The following is a 17,715-nucleotide window of genomic DNA, read 5'->3' on the forward strand; positions in this document are numbered from 1 at the left end:
GCTGCTTGGGGCCATGCAATATTGCACGCAGCAAAGTTGGTCCGCCTGAGGCCTGTTGCGACACAACCATTTAGTGCCCTTCAGTTGGTCACCGGATGCGAACCCGACATATCGCATCTGCGCGTTTTTGGTTGTGCGGTCTATGTGCCGATCTCGCCGCCCTTACGTACAAAAATGGGGCCTCAGCGAAGGATGGGAATCTATGTCGGATATGATTCTCCTTCGATTATTCGTTACTTAGAACCTTTGACAGGCGATCTGTTTACCGCTCGTTTCACGGATTGTCACTTCTATGAGACAGTCTTCCCGTCGTTAGGGGGAGATAAGAACGTCAACGTTCCTAATGAACGACGTGAATTATCGTGGACGACTCCCACTTTGTCTCATTTAGATCCCCGCACCGCTCAGTCTGAAGCTGAAGTGCAGCGCATATTAGATCTCCAGAGCATAGCTCAGAGCATGCCAGATGTTTTCACCGATCTAGCGCGCGTGACAAGATCACATATTCCAGCTGCGAATACGCCTGCAAAGATGGATGTACCAAATGTACGACGGATTACCCTCCTGGAAGCCCGGGACGCCAATTCTGGTGATCCACGTACATTAGCGGCTAGCCAATCATCTGCCCCTACACAAAAGCGTGGCAGACCCTTTGGTTCAAAGGATTCACACCCCCGGAAGAGGAAAACCACGGCACAAGGTCCTGAAGAGCCTACCGTGAATCCGACTATCGCTTACTCATTTTACCCAACTCATGAGGAAATTCTAGATTATGGAAGCGTCCTTGAAGAGACGAATCCTCCTCCCGAGAATCGTGAGATTTCGGTCTATTATGCTAGCTTAGATGATGTGTGGCGTAGAAATGAGATGATTGTCGACGATGCATTAGCATTTGCAGTAGCTACTGAGATCATGTTGAGCGATGACATTGAATCGCGTTCCGTTGATGAATGTCGACGTAAAGTTGATTGGTCAAACTGGAAACAAGCAATCCAAGTCGAACTTGATTCACTTGCGAAACGTAAGGTGTTTGGACCTGTAGTTCCTACTCCTCCATATGTGAAGCTCGTTGGCTACAAGTGGGTTTTCGTTCGGAAGCGTAATGAGAAGAACGAAATTGTGCGTTACAAAGCTCGTCTTGTAGCACAAGGTTTCTCACAACGCCCCGGGATTGACTATGACGAAACTTACTCACCCGTTATGGATGTGATTACTTTTCGATACCTTATCAGTTTGGTAGTTTCCGAAAAACTGGATATGCAGCTGATGGACGTAGTAACCGCGTATCTCTATGGGGATCTTGATACGGAAATTTATATGAAAGTTCCCGAAGGACTTACATTGACTGGTTCAAATATTTCCAAACCCCGGAACACGCTCTCAATTCGGCTGAGGCATTCACTATACGGTTTGAAACAATCCGAAAGAATGTGGTATAACCGTTTAAGTGAGTATTTGACTAGTCAGGGATATGTGAATAACGAACTATGCCCTTGTGTGTTCATTAAGAAGTCACATTCCGGATTTGCGATTGTTGCAGTATATGTCGATGACATGAATCTCATCGGAACTCCTGAAGAGCTCGCGAGAACTGCTTCGCACCTGAAGTCGGAATTTGAGATGAAGGATCTAGGTAAGACTCGATACTGTCTCGGTCTCGAGATAGAGCATTGTTCGGATGGAATCCTAGTACATCAATCGAACTACACCCAGAAGGTGTTGCGCCGTTTTAATGAGGATAAAGCGAAGTCTTCGAGTACTCCTATGGTCGTTCGTACGCTAGATGCAAAGCGAGATCCCTTCCGTCCGAATGAGGATGATGAAGAGATTTTGGAGCCTGAAGTTCCTTATCTAAGTGCGATAGGCGCTTTATTGTACTTAGCTCAATGCACTAGACCCGACATCTCCTTCGCTGTTAATCTTTTGGCAAGATACAGCAATGCACCAACACGCAAACATTGGACTGGCGTGAAAGACATCTTCCGTTACCTTAAGGGTACTACGGATTTGGGCTTATTCTATCCCTACGAATCCTCGAGTGATGCCGCACCCTATGCTCATCGGGTTGATTCTCGCCTTGTTGGTTATGCCGACGCTGGATACTTATCTGATTCGCACAAGGCGCGTTCTCAAACGGGTTATGTCTTTACCGTTGGAGGCACCGCAATATCTTGGAGGTCAACTAAACAGACCTTAGTTGCCACTTCGTCTAACCATGCTGAAATTCTCGCCTTACATGAAGCAACTCGGGAATGCTTTTGGTTGAGAGCAGTAGTGGGCCATATTCGAAGCTCCTGTGATCTTCATCCCGCCGTTAATGCCCCGACGACGATTTTTTAAGACAACGCAGCTTGCATCGAACAGCTCAAGAAGGGTTACATCAAAGGAGACAACACCAAGCATATTGCGCTGAAGTTCTTCTTTACACATCAACAACAAGAGCATCAGAAGATTGAAGTCACGCAAATCCGATCACAAGACAATCTGGCCGACCTCTTCACCAAATCACTACCGAAGGCGACGTTTCAGAAGCTTGTTCATGGAATTGGTATGCGTAAACTTTCTGAGTTGTAACTTTGCTATTTCTCTTTGGAATTATGTCAAACTCAGGGGGAGTATCTTCTAGATACTTGCTTGATCTTAATGTACTCTTTTTCCCTACGATTAGGAGCATTTTTCCCACTGGGTTTTTGCTACCTAACTAGGTTTTAACGAGGCACCCACCTTGGGCTGGTCATATCCCTGATGACGTCCTGTAGACGTTTCTTTTGACTTTGCATTTCTCACGCATTTTTCCTTAGACTATGGATTTTGTCCCTACTTGAGTTTTTGCCATAGCCTTAGGGTTTTTTAGTGAGACTTACTACTTATGCAAGTTCCTACCTTATTGAGAATAAGCGTTGTTCCTTGGAATCAGTGCCAACGAGTCGACTTCCTCAACTTCTGCATGATGTTGAATCTACCTTGAGTATTTACCCACTCAAGGGGGAGTGTTGTAAACATTCCTAGTTTAAGTATGATTGTGTAAATCCTAGATAAGATTTGATTCTAGTTATCCTTTCCTATTACAACTTGTATTACTTGGAGGAGAAGAAATATCTTCTCTCCCTTTACTACTATAAATAAAGGCACAATGTAGGAGGGATAACAACACACACACATTCCCCTACAATTCTACAAACACACATCTCTCTCCTCTCTCTCTGCCGCCGGCCCTAGTCCCTCTGTCAGATAAAATAGATCACAACATTAATTTGTTTTTCTTTTATAATTTTTTTATTTATAATCTCTCATACATTCAATCTCTCTCTCCTCTCCCTCATTTTCTTTGCTGCTCATCCCCCTCATCTCAACTTCACCGGATCTTCGGGTGTCAACTTATCCAACCACACCTTCGAGGATAGACAAATTTGTTGAGGTATAAAATTAAATAAATAAATAGTTTGTTTATTGGGTTTTAAATTAGGGTTTTGTTATTGAATTTGATGAATTTCTTTGTGTCGTGCGAATAAGATTGGTTGGCATCTTATTAATTTATTGGGTGTTAATTTGGTGAATTCCTTGCGGATGAGAATCATCATTCCTGTTATCGGATAAATCATCGGTCCTTTTATCATCCTAAGCATTTCCGTCCATTAAATTAATTATGGGTTATTTTTTAAGTTTATTTTACTATTTAATCATCGCATTTGATCTTGTGTAGGATCTGAAAGGAGGAGAGGGATAATCGTTGGTGCAGTGGTGGTCGGTGTCGAGCAAGAGAATAGGAAAGAGATCCTTCCAGTTGTTTTAGGGACAAGAATTGTCATTTTGTAAAACTAAGGAGGGTGTTATTGAAATTTAAAAAGTTTCATTAACATTGCACTGTAGCTTCGCATGTTTTGAAAAAAAAAACTATTTTTTCAAAGCTATGACTTGTGGCTTCAGGATGTTGGCTTTTTTTCACCTCGGCGGTGGAAAAAAGCTGATTTTAGTGTGTTTACCAAACACTAAAAAAAACCCCAATTTTTTCTCATACCTGCTTTTTTTTTATAATTTCAGCCGTGCCAAATTGGTACTTAATCAGGTGTTACCACAAAGCAAAAAACCATTGACATTCTCAAACATTTCTGTACATTAGTAAATAAACAAATGAATAGCACGACCCAGAATAAGTGACCTCTCTCCCTCCCTCTCCATGCTGCAGGCTACAAGGATATAACCTCTATGCTCACACCATAACTGAATTAAGTACACTCATCGTTATCAGCTTTTTGTAGCAGTTCTCGCTGCTGTACCAATTATATTCCACCCCCTCTCCCTTTCCCTGTGACTAATAGGCTTCTGGCTTTCTTTAGTTCCGGCTCTTCTACCATTTCCTAGCAACCCCCTGTGCGCCATCCTCCCTCGGGTTCCAATAGAGACTCTAACCTTCTCCATCCCTACATTCACGCCTTTTCTCATATGTGGCGGCATTGGGGACTTTATCTGGATTTTCTTTTGGAGGCTTCTTCTCACTATGCTGTTTAGCTTTTTGCCGCCAATTCTGATGACTTTAGGACTGCTACAAGGTGTCTGTTCCGGCAAGCAGTCAGTCTCAGGCACATCTGGATCAACTTTCTTATCAGCATGGCATGCTATGGGTGCCAATGGTAATGCAGGTGGCGGGGATTGGACACGGAATGGTACACTTGGGAGTGGAATTAGGGAGTTGCGCCTTGGAGCTGCAGTTACTGGAATCCGCTGAAATGTTGGACAAATGGAGGCTCTTCCGGTTTTCTTTGGAACAAGAAATTGTTCAGCCATTTCAGGGTTGTTTTCTTTCTCTGTAGCATCAACATGCTTGATAAAACCATCTGTTGTATGAAAAAGGGGTGCTGTGGGTTTGTTGTTGGTCTTCTCCATCAATGGCTGCAGAGGGTTTACTTGATCTTTTCCCAATACACTGCCTGTTTCACTAAGGATGTTGTGACTTGCTAATGGTCGGCTATCAAACGGTGACCTTGTGGGTGCAATAGATTGCTCATCTTGTTGATGTTTGATTTGCTGATGGTGCTGCTCGGCTATCTTTGTGTCAACATGCTGACGTGCCAGCTTTCTCTCGATTAGAAGTTGTGCTTCCAATTCTTTTACCTGAAAAATGTACTACATTAGTACCTGAAACTTACTTTATGTATATAAACTGAAAAAAGGGACCATTTGTATACAATACCTTGTCTTGCAGGTTTTTATTCTTCAGGTCTCTTTCTTTTATCTTCAATTCTAATCCATGAACTGTTTCCTCCATCTTCCTGATCTGTACATCTTTGCTCTTGACGTCTAGCTTTGTTTTCTCAAACTAGCATACCAAAGATCCGAGATTGTTAGAAATTTAATAGATGAATTATTCAATCACAATGGTGACAAAACGTCAAGGTTTTAAACAAAATCTGGAATCTGCAGTAACGTCAAGCACAGTGAATTACCATCTGTTTGTATCTCAAAACTTCAGAAGTGTCCAGTTGCCTCTTTGCCGGACCCAACTCTATCCCTCGCACTCTACTTGCAAAGTTCAGTGAGCAGAGTGTCTCACTCACATCATTTTCATTAGGACTTATCTGAACAAACATGAGTGTCTTCGAGTCTCCTCCTGAAACAACGAATGATATTCATTAGTTTTACGTTTAATTTATCCAAGAAACCAGAGAATAAAAAAAATATGAACTTGGAATATTAAACAACTCAGAATAAGAATTGTCGATTCTTCTGTGATCCAAATGAAGTACCTAAAGAGTCTTGAAGCAAGTGGGTAAGCTTCGAGTTCCTGCACAGAAGACATAATTTAGTAAAAGAAAGTAATAGCTGAATGCATAATGTGGCAACTTGGCCAATATAAACAAAGAGCTATTCATTAACCTGAAAGGTATGTGTGAGCTTTTAGTTGCAAGTGCAGATATGACATCACCAAGGGAAGACAGAGATCTATTTATGTTTTGAGTTTCCTTGAGTCGTTCTCCTTGCACTTCTGTCTTCGCTACACGCTCACTCCCTGCTAGATCCACCAACCAGAGCTTACTTCTTGTGCATTCCCCATTCAACAAATTCTCTCCCTTCACCATTACACAGTGTATGCTGCATTTAGAGAGGACCACTCAAACATTTAGCAATCGATCTTTGTTCCAGAGCCTATTTGACACAAATTAGAACTAACTGACTGTAACAAAGATATACAGACCAATGTGACCGGCTACTATGCTCATTGGCATTGGTTGAGCCAACAGCCCTTGCATTACTGCCAGTTTGCAAAACTTCCCAGACTTCACTCATGTTGTTTACATGTGCCTCAACCAGACCTGGAACATGATGTATCCCCTCACCGACTTGTCTTATTTCTAGCCTACAAAATTATCGCAATACTGTGAGATGCTATTATCTTGAAATGATCCCATAATGTCCCATCCTTTGCACTCGAAGACATGGAACATCAAGAGAACTGAACTGAAAGTATCAACGGGTGTGAGGAGAAATGAATATAAAAACTTGACATGCATAATGAATCATCACATTAGAAAAAATGAATCTTAAGAAGTGGAAATAGAAAGATTTCCCACTTTAAGATGTAGAAAATCAACCGCACGGTGATATTTTAAATGCAAGCTAAATGGGTGGAATTTTATGAAAAAATAAAAGCATGTCTAATCATGATAAATGACTTTCCTTCTACACACGAATTTAGAAGAAACCACATATCAAGGAATATACAATAGTCTAAGGATCTTTCACCAGATTAAATTGGAAGGATGAAAAAGAAGAACGATGGGTAAGGATCTTACCTTTTGGCAGCTGTTCCTGGCTGATTCCCTGAAACTAGTAAATCTCGTATCTGCTCGTTGTAGACTTCTAAAACGCTAACTGATACATCATATCGATGTAACTTTTTTCGCTCTCTAATTATACGAAACAATTCCTGAAGAGTCCTAAAATTGACTCCTCGAGCTTCTTCTGTCCCCTCCATTGTAAAGGTTTTACCACTTCCGGTCTGCCCATATGCAAATATGCACACATTGTACCCATCTAAAACCGATGTTGCAAATGGAGCCGTGTCTTCAAAAACATCAACTAAATAGGACAAAGAAAAAAGGAAACATTTTACTGTATGGAGCTTTTGTACTTCTATAGATATACCAAACAAAAATCATGTATATTATTGTTTGTATACCTTGTTCTGCTTGAGGACCAAATACAGCATCAAACTTGAAGGTCTTTCTGGTGACCCCATTCGATTTGACACTGAGCTCACCATCTTTAGCAGATTCAAAATCAATAGCCATTGCAGCTCCTGCTGCAACTTCCTCAGTGTTTAGAGGCCTGCAACGGCAAAAGACCCGTATGTTTCCTACAAGCGAGAAAAATTAATGTCAGAAATCCCCTCTGTCTCATACCCTTTTAGACCTCTTCAACTAAAATATAGCAAACTCCTAACCTTTCAACTCTAGCACCTTGTTGTAGAGTTCTTTCCGTTCTTTGGCCCCTTCAATAAACTTAGTCTTCAGATCATTATGCAAATTGACTTGCTGATTTACTATTGCAAACGTAAAACAGTCAGAGTCAGAAAAAGCAAAACAAATATCATATCTTGAAATTAAAAAATGTCGTCACCTGGAACGCATGGGCACGTCTAACTTACTAGTGGAATGAATGCTAGTCCTTATTTCATTCATATCTTCAAGGCACTTCTTATATGCCAACGCCTCCTCTGATAGCTTGATGTGGTCCATTTTCATGATCTGTTGAGTCAAACTTTTTAAATCACTGGAATCATATCTAGTGTAGTCAAAAGGCATCTTGTTTTTTAACAGCTTCGTACCTTCAGTTTTCTTGTCAAATCTCTCAGTGATGAAAACCATCTGCTCTTCTCTTTCACTTGTCCCTCGATGGCGAAAGCTGCAACGGGCAAGCATCAATGTACCATGTTTGCAGATGGTTCAAACGGTTAAGAGGCACAGAATAATATTACCATACCCAAAGATCCAACATGCATAGACTTGCGCATGAGTTCGTTTTGGAGTTCCTTTAAAGAATTGCAGGCTTCTTGGCATTCTTTACTCTTGGAATAGTTTTGCTTTTTCAACTCCTCCAATGCACTCCTCATCTCTTGTATTTCCTTTTTCTGTTTCTCATAACATATTAGCAGCTTATGATAGTCTCCTTCTCCGTCGGTATTACCTGTATCCTGTAATGAAATGATTTGCACAGAAGATCTAAATATCCTAATTTATTTTGCTGCTAAACTACATCGAAGGTGAGAGCGTTTAAGAAGCTTTACCTTTGGTGATCCACATTCTGCCATTTGAGAATCACTGCTCAGGAAATCATCAGTGCAGCCTCCGTTGTTGCTCATATCAGGAAGGGAAGCCTCCTCTAACTTGTCATTTTGCGTCGGAGGCGGAAGAAGCTCGAATGAAGCTTCAGGTGACAAATCTTCCTTAAAAGTTTGGCACAATGTGGTGGAGAACTTCACAGTTGGAGTCTTATGGGTATCTGTTACTTGAGACTCGTCGATTCCATTCTCAAAAGAGAGCTCAATAGAAGAATCCATCTTCTGATGGAACTTGCTTTCCATGAGCTCAGGGGAATCCTCATAGCTGGTTTGGGGTAAATCGGGTGACACAGCACAGATCACCAAATCAGGAGAAGTAAGCGAAAAACCCATCATCGAACGGCCTGGAACTAAAAGTAACATAAATCAAATTCTAGAAAACCCTGAAGTCAAATCCAAGAATTCTGGCTAAATTTACTGATAGTAAAAAGGAAAGGCTACTCCAATTTACCATCATTTGAAACTGGGTCCCTTGAATTTGGCGTACTAACGACTTCTGAGCTTTCACAATTTTCCCGAGAGCAATCTACACGGACTGAAATCAAGAAACCGAAATCACTACACCTGACCGATCCTACGTGCTAGTCGGGATTCATGCTCTTGACCGAATTAGAGTTAAAAGCAGATCCAAATCCACAAATCGACTCATAATTCAATTCCCGCAATTGGGATTCAGAGAGAACACGAAATCGAATACTGAGAAACCAAAAAAGAAGTAGAAGTCTGGTTCTTTTCTCATGAAATTACCTTCATTTGCATCCGCATCATGATAAACAGGATCCACCATTGTCAAGCGCTGCAACTGCGAGCAAAGCCAAGTGTCTGCCAAAGCACAAAAGAGGGGCAATCGACATTAAGTAATTATACAACCACCCATGAAACTGAAATCTCGGACTTACAGTCAGAGGGAGAGTTGTTGGTGGCGGCAGTGGAGCTGTTCCGAGGAGAGTCGCACTGGTCCTGCTCCTCCATTAATTGACAAATGCCGAATGTTCTGCTGCTGAAACCGCCGTCGTTTTGAATTGAATTAATCAACGATTATGATGATGGCGATGATGAATCTTTATCGGCGAACCCCAAAAAGGTAAGTGGGAAATTTGAATCTGAACGAACACCGAAGGAAAGAAGAGAAAGGCGTTAATCTCGTTGGTCCATTCTCTCTGCGTTACGCTTTTTCGGAGGCAAATGAGAGTCAAACGACCGTTGGCTTTTTTCGAATTTTGAAATGTCTTGGCCGGGGAACGAGCGTAGGTGATCATAGCTTTTCCGTACTGTAGCTTCTCCCACGTGGCACTTTAATCTTTTGTCAAGTCCCTTTGTTTTTTCCTAAGTTGTTTTAGGATCCTTTGATTCTTTGTATTTTTGGCTTGATCTTTTTATAATGTAAGAAATTAGAATCATATCCATATAAACTATTCAAATTGCTCCCCATCGATTGTCAGAGATATTCAAACTCGAGTGCAAAAGAATAGTACTTTGTCCTGATTAACTGATCTAACCCACATTTCCAACATCATATGTTACTCATCAAATATATATTTGACATGGCGGAAGAATTGTACAAGATATTCTTCAACTCTAGTCATCTATGTTGTTTGAAATAGTATTGTCAGCACTCCAAAAATATTACGGCGCATTACAATGGAAGTTTTGTATAACGGAAGGGTGCAAGATGACATTTTCAAAGTGAGATGAGATGATGCATCAAGGCCAGATCATCAAAAAGAATTTTGTAACTTTTTCTGGAACTTTAATGTTATGTGTTACAAGTGCCCTTCTTCCCCAAATTGGAACTACAAGGAACTTGATGAATGTCCCTTTCCCTCTTTACAAAACAAGATCAAGTCTACATTGTATGAATTATATACAGTGTAATACCATACAACACAAGGGTACATTCATCTTTGCATCAGATCCTTTGCACCTCACACTCGAAATTAAACACACGTGCGGGTATTGACCGATGCAAACCTGTCGAGGCGCTGATCATAGTGGCATGCTGGACTGAGGGTGATCGTATTTTGCTTCCGTCAAAACATGCGCAAAAGAGGGTTCTTCAATTTTGCACCTTTCTTCCTGTTCCTTCCACTGCAGCTGCCATTGAAGCGGAAGCCTCCTCAAGTGTCCGCTTCTTTTGAACTGTGTTGAAGAACTCAAGGCTATCTCCCTCCTCCCAGTCGTCGTAGTCTTCCACCCCAATTCCACACTCTAGTCCAGCATTTACCTAGCCAAGAGGAGAAAATATAGCTCATCACCAACAGACGACATTAAAGCACGTGCCAAGTACCAAAAGAGTTCTGAACGCGGGATCACCACAAAAACTGAGCCAATTTAAAGAAACGCCAAAAACAAAATGGTAAAAACAAGAAAGAACCTCTGTCAAAGCTAAAGATTGACACCGACTATGCACTTTGATCAAAATTAATTATTAGTTTTCGTGTATTCACTAACTTGTACAATATATAGTATCATGAACTAAACCTTTTATGCCACAATGGAAATGCAGACACACACCTACGAAGAACGAACACAACTGAAGCTATAGGTTCTATCATTCAGCTACTTGTGTACTTTGAAATCCAGGCTGGCCGCAGATCCAGAAGACAGGAAGTATGCAACATGCACTAGGTTGTGACTTTTAAGTATATCTATTTTACAATTCCCATGCAGTAGGTTGCTCGCTCCCCTCTTTGCAATTTTCTATAAATTTGACAAAATGACCCAACAATTAAAGTAAGCTATAAAAATTACCTCTTTCACAACTTCCTTGACCCGTTTCAATGAATCAACAAGACCAACATGTACTACTTTTCCCCTTCGAATGACCTCCACGCCACAGCCTTTAACAACTTTTCCCTCATTTATCATGCATCCAGCAACACGACCACTACCAGAGCTGAATATGGCCCGGACTTCTGCTGATCCAATTGTTACTCGTTCCTATCGATACACAAGTAATAATGTCAAATGTAAATCTCAGTCTGAAATTTCCAACAACATTAATCCCCTAAAATTCAGTGCTTTCAATAAAATTAAAACCAAAGAGATATGGTGCTTGAGTTTATTGATACCTCAACAGGCTCTAGGAGTCCTTCCATTGCATTTCTTACATCATCAATGAGTTCATATATAACTCTATATAGGCGAATCTCAACCCCTTTATTATCTCCATAGCTTTTTACAGATCCTGGTACTTTGACATTGAATCCAAAAATTATTGCCTTGCTAGCAGCAGCAAGATCAATATCGCTGGTGCTTACATCGCCTGTTGTTTCCAAGAGAAATTTCAAGGTGACATTATCTTGTGGAAGCACCTGCAGAGCTTGTCTGACGGCCTCGATGGATCCCTAAACATGATAGGGGAATTTATGGTATAATTACAGTATAGTTTAAATAAATACTGATTATCAAAGGACCAGTTACCAGATAAATTTTTCAATGTAGCGGGAACACAGCATGCTACACCAAGTGTCATGATACAAATGTTTGGAAATTTATTTTTCAAGTATCCAACCATTTGAATTATAACACTTGGTGTAACGGGCCGTGCTCCCAGTACACTGAAAAATCTCTCCAGTTACCAAACGAATTACTGACTCATGACAATTAGATGAATATGCATACCTGAAGATCAACCTTCAGAATAATATTTAGCTGGTGCAAGTCTATTCCAGACAGCTTTCCTGCTGAGACTGCAGAAGCTAAGGAAGAAAGAGTAACCCTGCCATCGCCAGCCTTAGCTGATATACGTTCATTTCGCAATGACTCAGCACGCAACTCTGCCCTTTCACGTGCAATATCAAGGGAGCTGACAACTTCAAATTCATCACCAGCAATAGGAACATTATTTAATCCAAGAACCTACAAGAAGACAAAGTGATTGTCATTCAGGGCAGTGAAACAAGTATCATGCAACAAAGGGGGCATAATAAAACATTAAGGAGATATAGAAAATAAAAAATACTTTGAAGAATTCCAGGAATATGTGGAAGCAACGTTTAAAGAATAATGTTATTAAAGATCAGAGAAATCTGTACCAAATCAAACCTGTTTACTGTTATGTTACAAACATTAATGATTAGAGACAGCTGTGCCGTTGATCTTGTCAAATGTAATTGCTGATAGTAATTATAATGCCAGCAAAATGGCAAGCAGAGGAGTAACATGTACCAATACAAACACTTGCATGTCAAGAGCCACACTGATTAACTCGAGATTATAACTGCTGTGACAGCATACAGAAAACCCAAATAATGAAAATGTACCAATGCAAACACTTGCATGTCAAGAGCCATATTGATTTACGTGAGATTATAACCCAAAAGATGTCACAGTGGAATACCCAATGCCCTATCTATTGCGTCTTTATAATAGAAACTAGAAAGGAACCCAGGTACAATTGACAATTCAATGTGCTTACAAAAATGTTGCTGACTAGTTTACCACTTCAATTGCAACCAACAACAACAAAGCCTTTTCCCACTAAGTGGGGTCAGCTATATGAATCCTAGAACGCCATTGCGCTCGGTTCTGAGTCACATCTTCCGTTACCACTTCAATTGCAACCAAACTTGCAAAATTTCACCATCACATCACTTAAGTATCTCACATATGTCACCTTGTAATTCTCCAATTAGAACCCATAAGATGAATTTTGGGTCTACTTGATCCACTTAAATTGCAAACAAACTTGCAAAATTTCAATATCTACTTTTGAATTAAGCCACTGCTTAAAACAACAGAAAAATAATTAAAGAAGATTAAATCAGAAGTACAAGAAGAAGAATATGAAGAACAACCTGAACAGGTATAGAGGGTCCAGCTTCATCGACACGATTTCCACCATCATCAAACAAAGCACGCACCTGACCATAGCGATTACAAAGAGTCCTTCATGTTAGTCAAAAGGGTGGCCATTTGAGCTACATAAAGGTGGATTAGATCTAAGTAAAAGAGATGTTCAAAATTGTTATCCACCAACCTTTCCGAATGCTCCTCCACAAACTACTATGTCCCCTTGTTTGAGGGTTCCATTTTGCACTATAAGTGTAACTACAGGTCCCTTAGATTTATGAAGACCGGCCTCAATGACTGAGCCTTTTGCACTTCTATGAGGATTTGCCTTTAAATCTTGCAACTAGAACAATCATATAAATGGTTAGTATACAAGAAGGAGAATAGCTAATTTGTAAACATCCATAGACATCAAATTTACCTCTGCAACTAGCATAACAGTTTCCAAAAGCTCATCTATATTCTTCCCTTTAAGAGCACTAATCTGTTCAAACCCATGCAGGAAAGCACTCAGAAAGAGTTTAAAACATAAATGAAATATGCAAGCACAACTTCTCTGCATGAATACCAACCTGGACCATTGGGATGTCACCACCCCAGTCCTCTGGCATTAGGCCGATAGAAGAAAGCTCTTGCATGACTCGATCTGGATTAGCTCCATCCTTGTCTATCTGGTACAATTAAAATAGATAAAATTGAGATTCAACAACTCGGGATTCCATGTGAAATGCAAGCAAAACATCAATTCTTCCTTTTTCTTTATTCAAATAAAAAGTTGGAAAAAAAAAAAAAACTACCGCTGTGTTTGGCATACCTTATTTATAGCAATTACAATTGGCACTCCAGCAGCTTTAGCATGAGCTATGGCCTCTTTTGTTTGCGGGCGGATTCCATCATCAGCTGCCACTACAATGATAGCAATGTCTGTCACCCTTGTTCCACGAGCTCTCATTGCACCAAATGCCTACAGGAATGGATATAATAGATCACCTAAAGGAAATTAAAATTTTAAAAAAAAAAAATCTAAAGGAAATAAAAGTGCAGGAAAGTTACATAACCCGAATCCTGAAAAATAAAGATAAAACAAGGTGCTTAAGTGCAAAGAGAGAGAGAGAGAGTTTTCCAAGTGTTAACAACAGGGAACTGATTGTACCTCATGTCCAGGAGTATCAAGGAAAACACATGATCGCAACTTTCCATCAATTGGTACAAGCACCTTATATGCCCCAATTCCTTGTGTAATTCCACCAGCCTCTGAGGCAGCAACCTGTGAATATATACCAGTTTATTAGCACCGATTTCACACAGCTCCACAGTTTAATACCAATGCCAAACTGTAAGTGGACATTCAATATATTATTACCAAACAACTGAATTAAGTGTATAAGTTTACCAAAAATAATGAAGATCCAAAATCATGTACCACTAAGGTCATTTCAAAATAAACTGAAAGGAGGAATTAGAGTATTATAGCAGCCCTGTTTACCTTGCTCTTCCGGATATGATCCAACAGGGTAGTCTGCCAAGTGACCAACAGAAAATATTAGAAATGCTGAAGTATAAATACAAACTACAGAATAAATAAAATAAACAACAGGAACTACAAAAGAAACGAGGATGCAAAAAAACAGACTAGGAAATATAAACAAATGAATGACATTTACCTTGCCATGATCCACATGACCCATTATAGTGAGGACGGGAGGTCTGTCTTGTAGTTTGTCTAGGTCATCTTCATCAAGTATTTCCTTCTTTCTTGCCATTTCTTCCACCTTCACAGGATCAACATCTATAACTTCCACGACATACTCTTTACAAATCATCTTTACCATATCTTTGTCCAGAGTTTGAACCCCATCTGGTTTAATTCCCATAGAGTACAGATATCCAAGAATTTCGGATTCAGTTGTTGCCAAATGGAACGCCAAATCGTCTACCAACATACCATCTTCACCGACCTCTAGAATTTCGACTTTAACAGGAGCCGCCTCTTTCTCAGCCTGAAGTCTCGCTGCCTTCCTGCTTGCTTTATTCCACTTCCTCCCTTTCCTTGCTGCTCCAGGAATAGAGACATTGAGTTCTGACGTGTCTTCGTCCAGAATATCCTCAGCAACTTTCCGCCTCCGTGGTCCAGGTGCATCCTTCTTTCGAAACCCTTCTTTGACCTTTCCAGGGGAAGGGCCCTTTCCTGGTTTTGAAGGAGCTAAAACTGCTTGAGAAATCACAGAATCGACCACTGCCTTTTTGGAAGCAAATTTGTCAATCAAAATTGGTCCCTTCCGTTCTTTAGTTTTTGTGGACGAATCAGCTTCATCAATCTCTGACGACTTCGGAGCTGCCCCCACATCCTTCAACACAACAGGTTTCTTCACTGTGGGTGGAGGAGCTGTAGAAGGCTTTGCTTGTAATGTTGGTTGAGGTCTCAAGGGGGGCTGAGGGGTTCTTAAAGGAGCACGGGGTTGAGACTCTACCTTTACCTCTCCTCCCTTCTTTGTCTCCTCATTCTGAATTGTATTGCTAACTTTAGGTGATTCCTTTACAACCTTTTTCACAGTTGCGACCGTGTCTCCTTTACGCCACACACTTTTCAAAGTTTTAGACTTACTAGTTGCCGCCGTGTCCACTGGTTTAGTATTTCGCAAATTAACACTTGCATTAGATGGTGCACGTTTATTTACAGAGCCACTATCCGTCTTAGTACCCAGTTCACCCACTCTTGCAGTTTCTAACTTTTCAGCCTTCTCCAAAACCTCTCCAAGCGATTCAATCACCGTATTTCTCTCTTCTTCGTTTTCTTCATCTGAATCCCCACTAATTCTTGAGGGGTCCCAGTCAGCTGCATCAATACCTAAAAGGGGTTCAGTACTGGAACCCCCTGAGGACTTCAATACTGGCTTCGGACTGGGCTTAAGTACAAAATCAGCACTGGCATCAGAAACAACTTTAGTTCCTCCGTAGTCGTTAGAATCAAGGGATACCTCATTGCCTTGCTCGGCAACAAAATCAGTAGTTGTGACCGAATATTTACACACGGATAACCTTAGACAATGCCATCTCCTGCTACCCTTGAAACTTGTCTTAGGCAAAGAAACTTTCCTAACAAGCAAGCGTGACCTTTCGGATGAACCCGCAATTGTAAGACCTCCCCAACTAACCAGGGAAACCAAAGAAGCCATTGTTCCCTGCATGCTTCCTACCAGAACTAGCTTGGAGACCCCGCAACACAACCACCCATTAATATTCTATACTCTCTCCAATTCCCACACAAAAATGTAAACTTGTATGGAAATTACTACAATTTAAAGAAAATTCGTGCTACCCAATACTCCAATTCAACAACTAACAACAAAAGTATGGTTCCCAACACAAAAAAAAAAAAAAATGGAACCCCAAATCAAAAATCCAACACTTGGTAGAGAAAGATAGCAGCTTTACCTCCCTCCAAGAACAATGATTGAAATTCCAGCACTTGGGTTTATTGGGCTGAGAGAGAAAGAGAGTGAGGAGAGAGAGAGAGGGAGGGTGGTGTGTGTATGTAAACAGGAAGTTGGGAAAGAGAGTGAGGACGGAGAGAGGTTGTGGTTGTGGTTGTGTATATGTGTGGCTGCTTCTTTACCTATCAAAATACATTTGCGATAAGGCAACGTTTTCTAATTCCATCCTCTCTCTCCCATAATATTTGTAGTTTTCCTGCAACTTTGCCTTTTGACGGTAAAACGCATAATAATATCAAAGCCTCAAAGAGGAACGAAGGCAGTGCGAGAGACGACGCTGTTGGGTCTGTTGGGATTTTGGCACCTTCCTCTAAGCCGCTGAAATTTCAGTACCAACTAAATACCGGTGGCTCTCCTTTCTTCCTTTTTTTTTCTCTTTTTCTTTCCCCCTTTTTATTAACATTTAATTTTTTTATTAAATTCTCAATTCTTAAATATTTTCAATTATTACGAAATTCCGAAAATAAAAATTAATAGGAATTAATTGTTGAATTAACTTTGAAGTTTATCACGGTACAAGGTATTTACCTAAATAATTTGTGTGATATTTTTTTTCACTCGTAAATAAAAAATTCGCCATAACTTTTATAGATGACGAGTTAAGTAATTAATCAATTTGACTTTAGTTATATGTGGCCCACTCAACGAAGGCATGGGTTTAGCTAGCTTCATTGGGTTCATTTTTTGTCTAAATCGAAAACCATACTAAAATTACTGGTTTGATTCGCTTCGATTTTCTTTTATTTTCTTTTAATTCAATTATTTTTTCAGTTTAGTTTTTTTCTTGTTCGGTTTGATTTTGGTTCTTTTTTTTTTATTTTAAAAAACCTAAAAATTGATTCTTATAAGTAAAGAGTAATATTAAGGAGCAGGTATTTGTTAACCATGTGTTATTATTCGAAATTAGAATTCTGTCTCGATCACACTACTGTTGATATTCTCTTAATTTATCTATAATTTTTATACCGTTGGATAATATTTTTTTTTTGCAATCCAAGAGTACATATTGTGCCACGTGGACACCATGTCGTTTTCATATTTTTCTTTTTTGGAAATTTTAAAATCTGGATTAACAAGGACGTCAGATTT

The 17,715-nt window shown here is 40.1% G+C and overlaps 2 protein-coding genes across 3 annotated transcripts; both read right to left on the minus strand.

Moving 5' to 3' along the window:
• Positions 1-4,069: 4,069 nt before the first annotated feature.
• On the minus strand, positions 4,070-9,565 carry LOC103401215 (kinesin-like protein KIN-14Q). 2 transcript variants are annotated; one of them, XM_029102753.2, is made up of 16 exons: positions 9,238-9,565; positions 9,086-9,160; positions 8,790-8,873; positions 8,285-8,688; positions 7,981-8,191; positions 7,826-7,902; positions 7,646-7,745; positions 7,442-7,540; positions 7,178-7,354; positions 6,792-7,077; positions 6,194-6,355; positions 5,875-6,090; positions 5,745-5,782; positions 5,445-5,608; positions 5,192-5,317; positions 4,070-5,112 (listed from the first exon to the last, which is right to left on the minus strand). In XM_029102753.2, exons 1-16 carry the CDS (start codon positions 9,308-9,310, stop codon positions 4,246-4,248), a joined length of 3,159 nt encoding a protein of 1,052 aa, XP_028958586.1. In that variant the 5' UTR covers positions 9,311-9,565; the 3' UTR covers positions 4,070-4,245. The 2 variants fall into 2 exon arrangements, with proteins under 2 accessions (XP_028958586.1, XP_028958587.1); XM_029102754.2 differs by having other exon boundaries at positions 8,285-8,682; positions 9,238-9,493.
• A 491-nt stretch (positions 9,566-10,056) lies between these two features.
• LOC103445760 (translation initiation factor IF-2, chloroplastic) lies at positions 10,057-16,994 on the minus strand. Its single transcript, XM_029102755.2, has 12 exons — positions 14,797-16,994; positions 14,619-14,651; positions 14,286-14,399; positions 13,947-14,096; positions 13,705-13,803; positions 13,554-13,616; positions 13,320-13,475; positions 13,138-13,203; positions 11,963-12,199; positions 11,410-11,685; positions 11,090-11,278; positions 10,057-10,562 (listed from the first exon to the last, which is right to left on the minus strand). The coding sequence occupies exons 1-12, from the start codon at positions 16,318-16,320 to the stop codon at positions 10,395-10,397; spliced, it is 3,075 nt and encodes a 1,024-aa protein (XP_028958588.1). The 5' UTR covers positions 16,321-16,994; the 3' UTR covers positions 10,057-10,394.
• Between the last annotated feature and the right edge of the window lie 721 nt (positions 16,995-17,715).

The sequence above is a fragment of the Malus domestica genome, chromosome 05 (assembly GCF_042453785.1).
Source record: "Malus domestica chromosome 05, GDT2T_hap1".
NCBI lineage: Eukaryota > Viridiplantae > Streptophyta > Magnoliopsida > Rosales > Rosaceae > Malus > Malus domestica.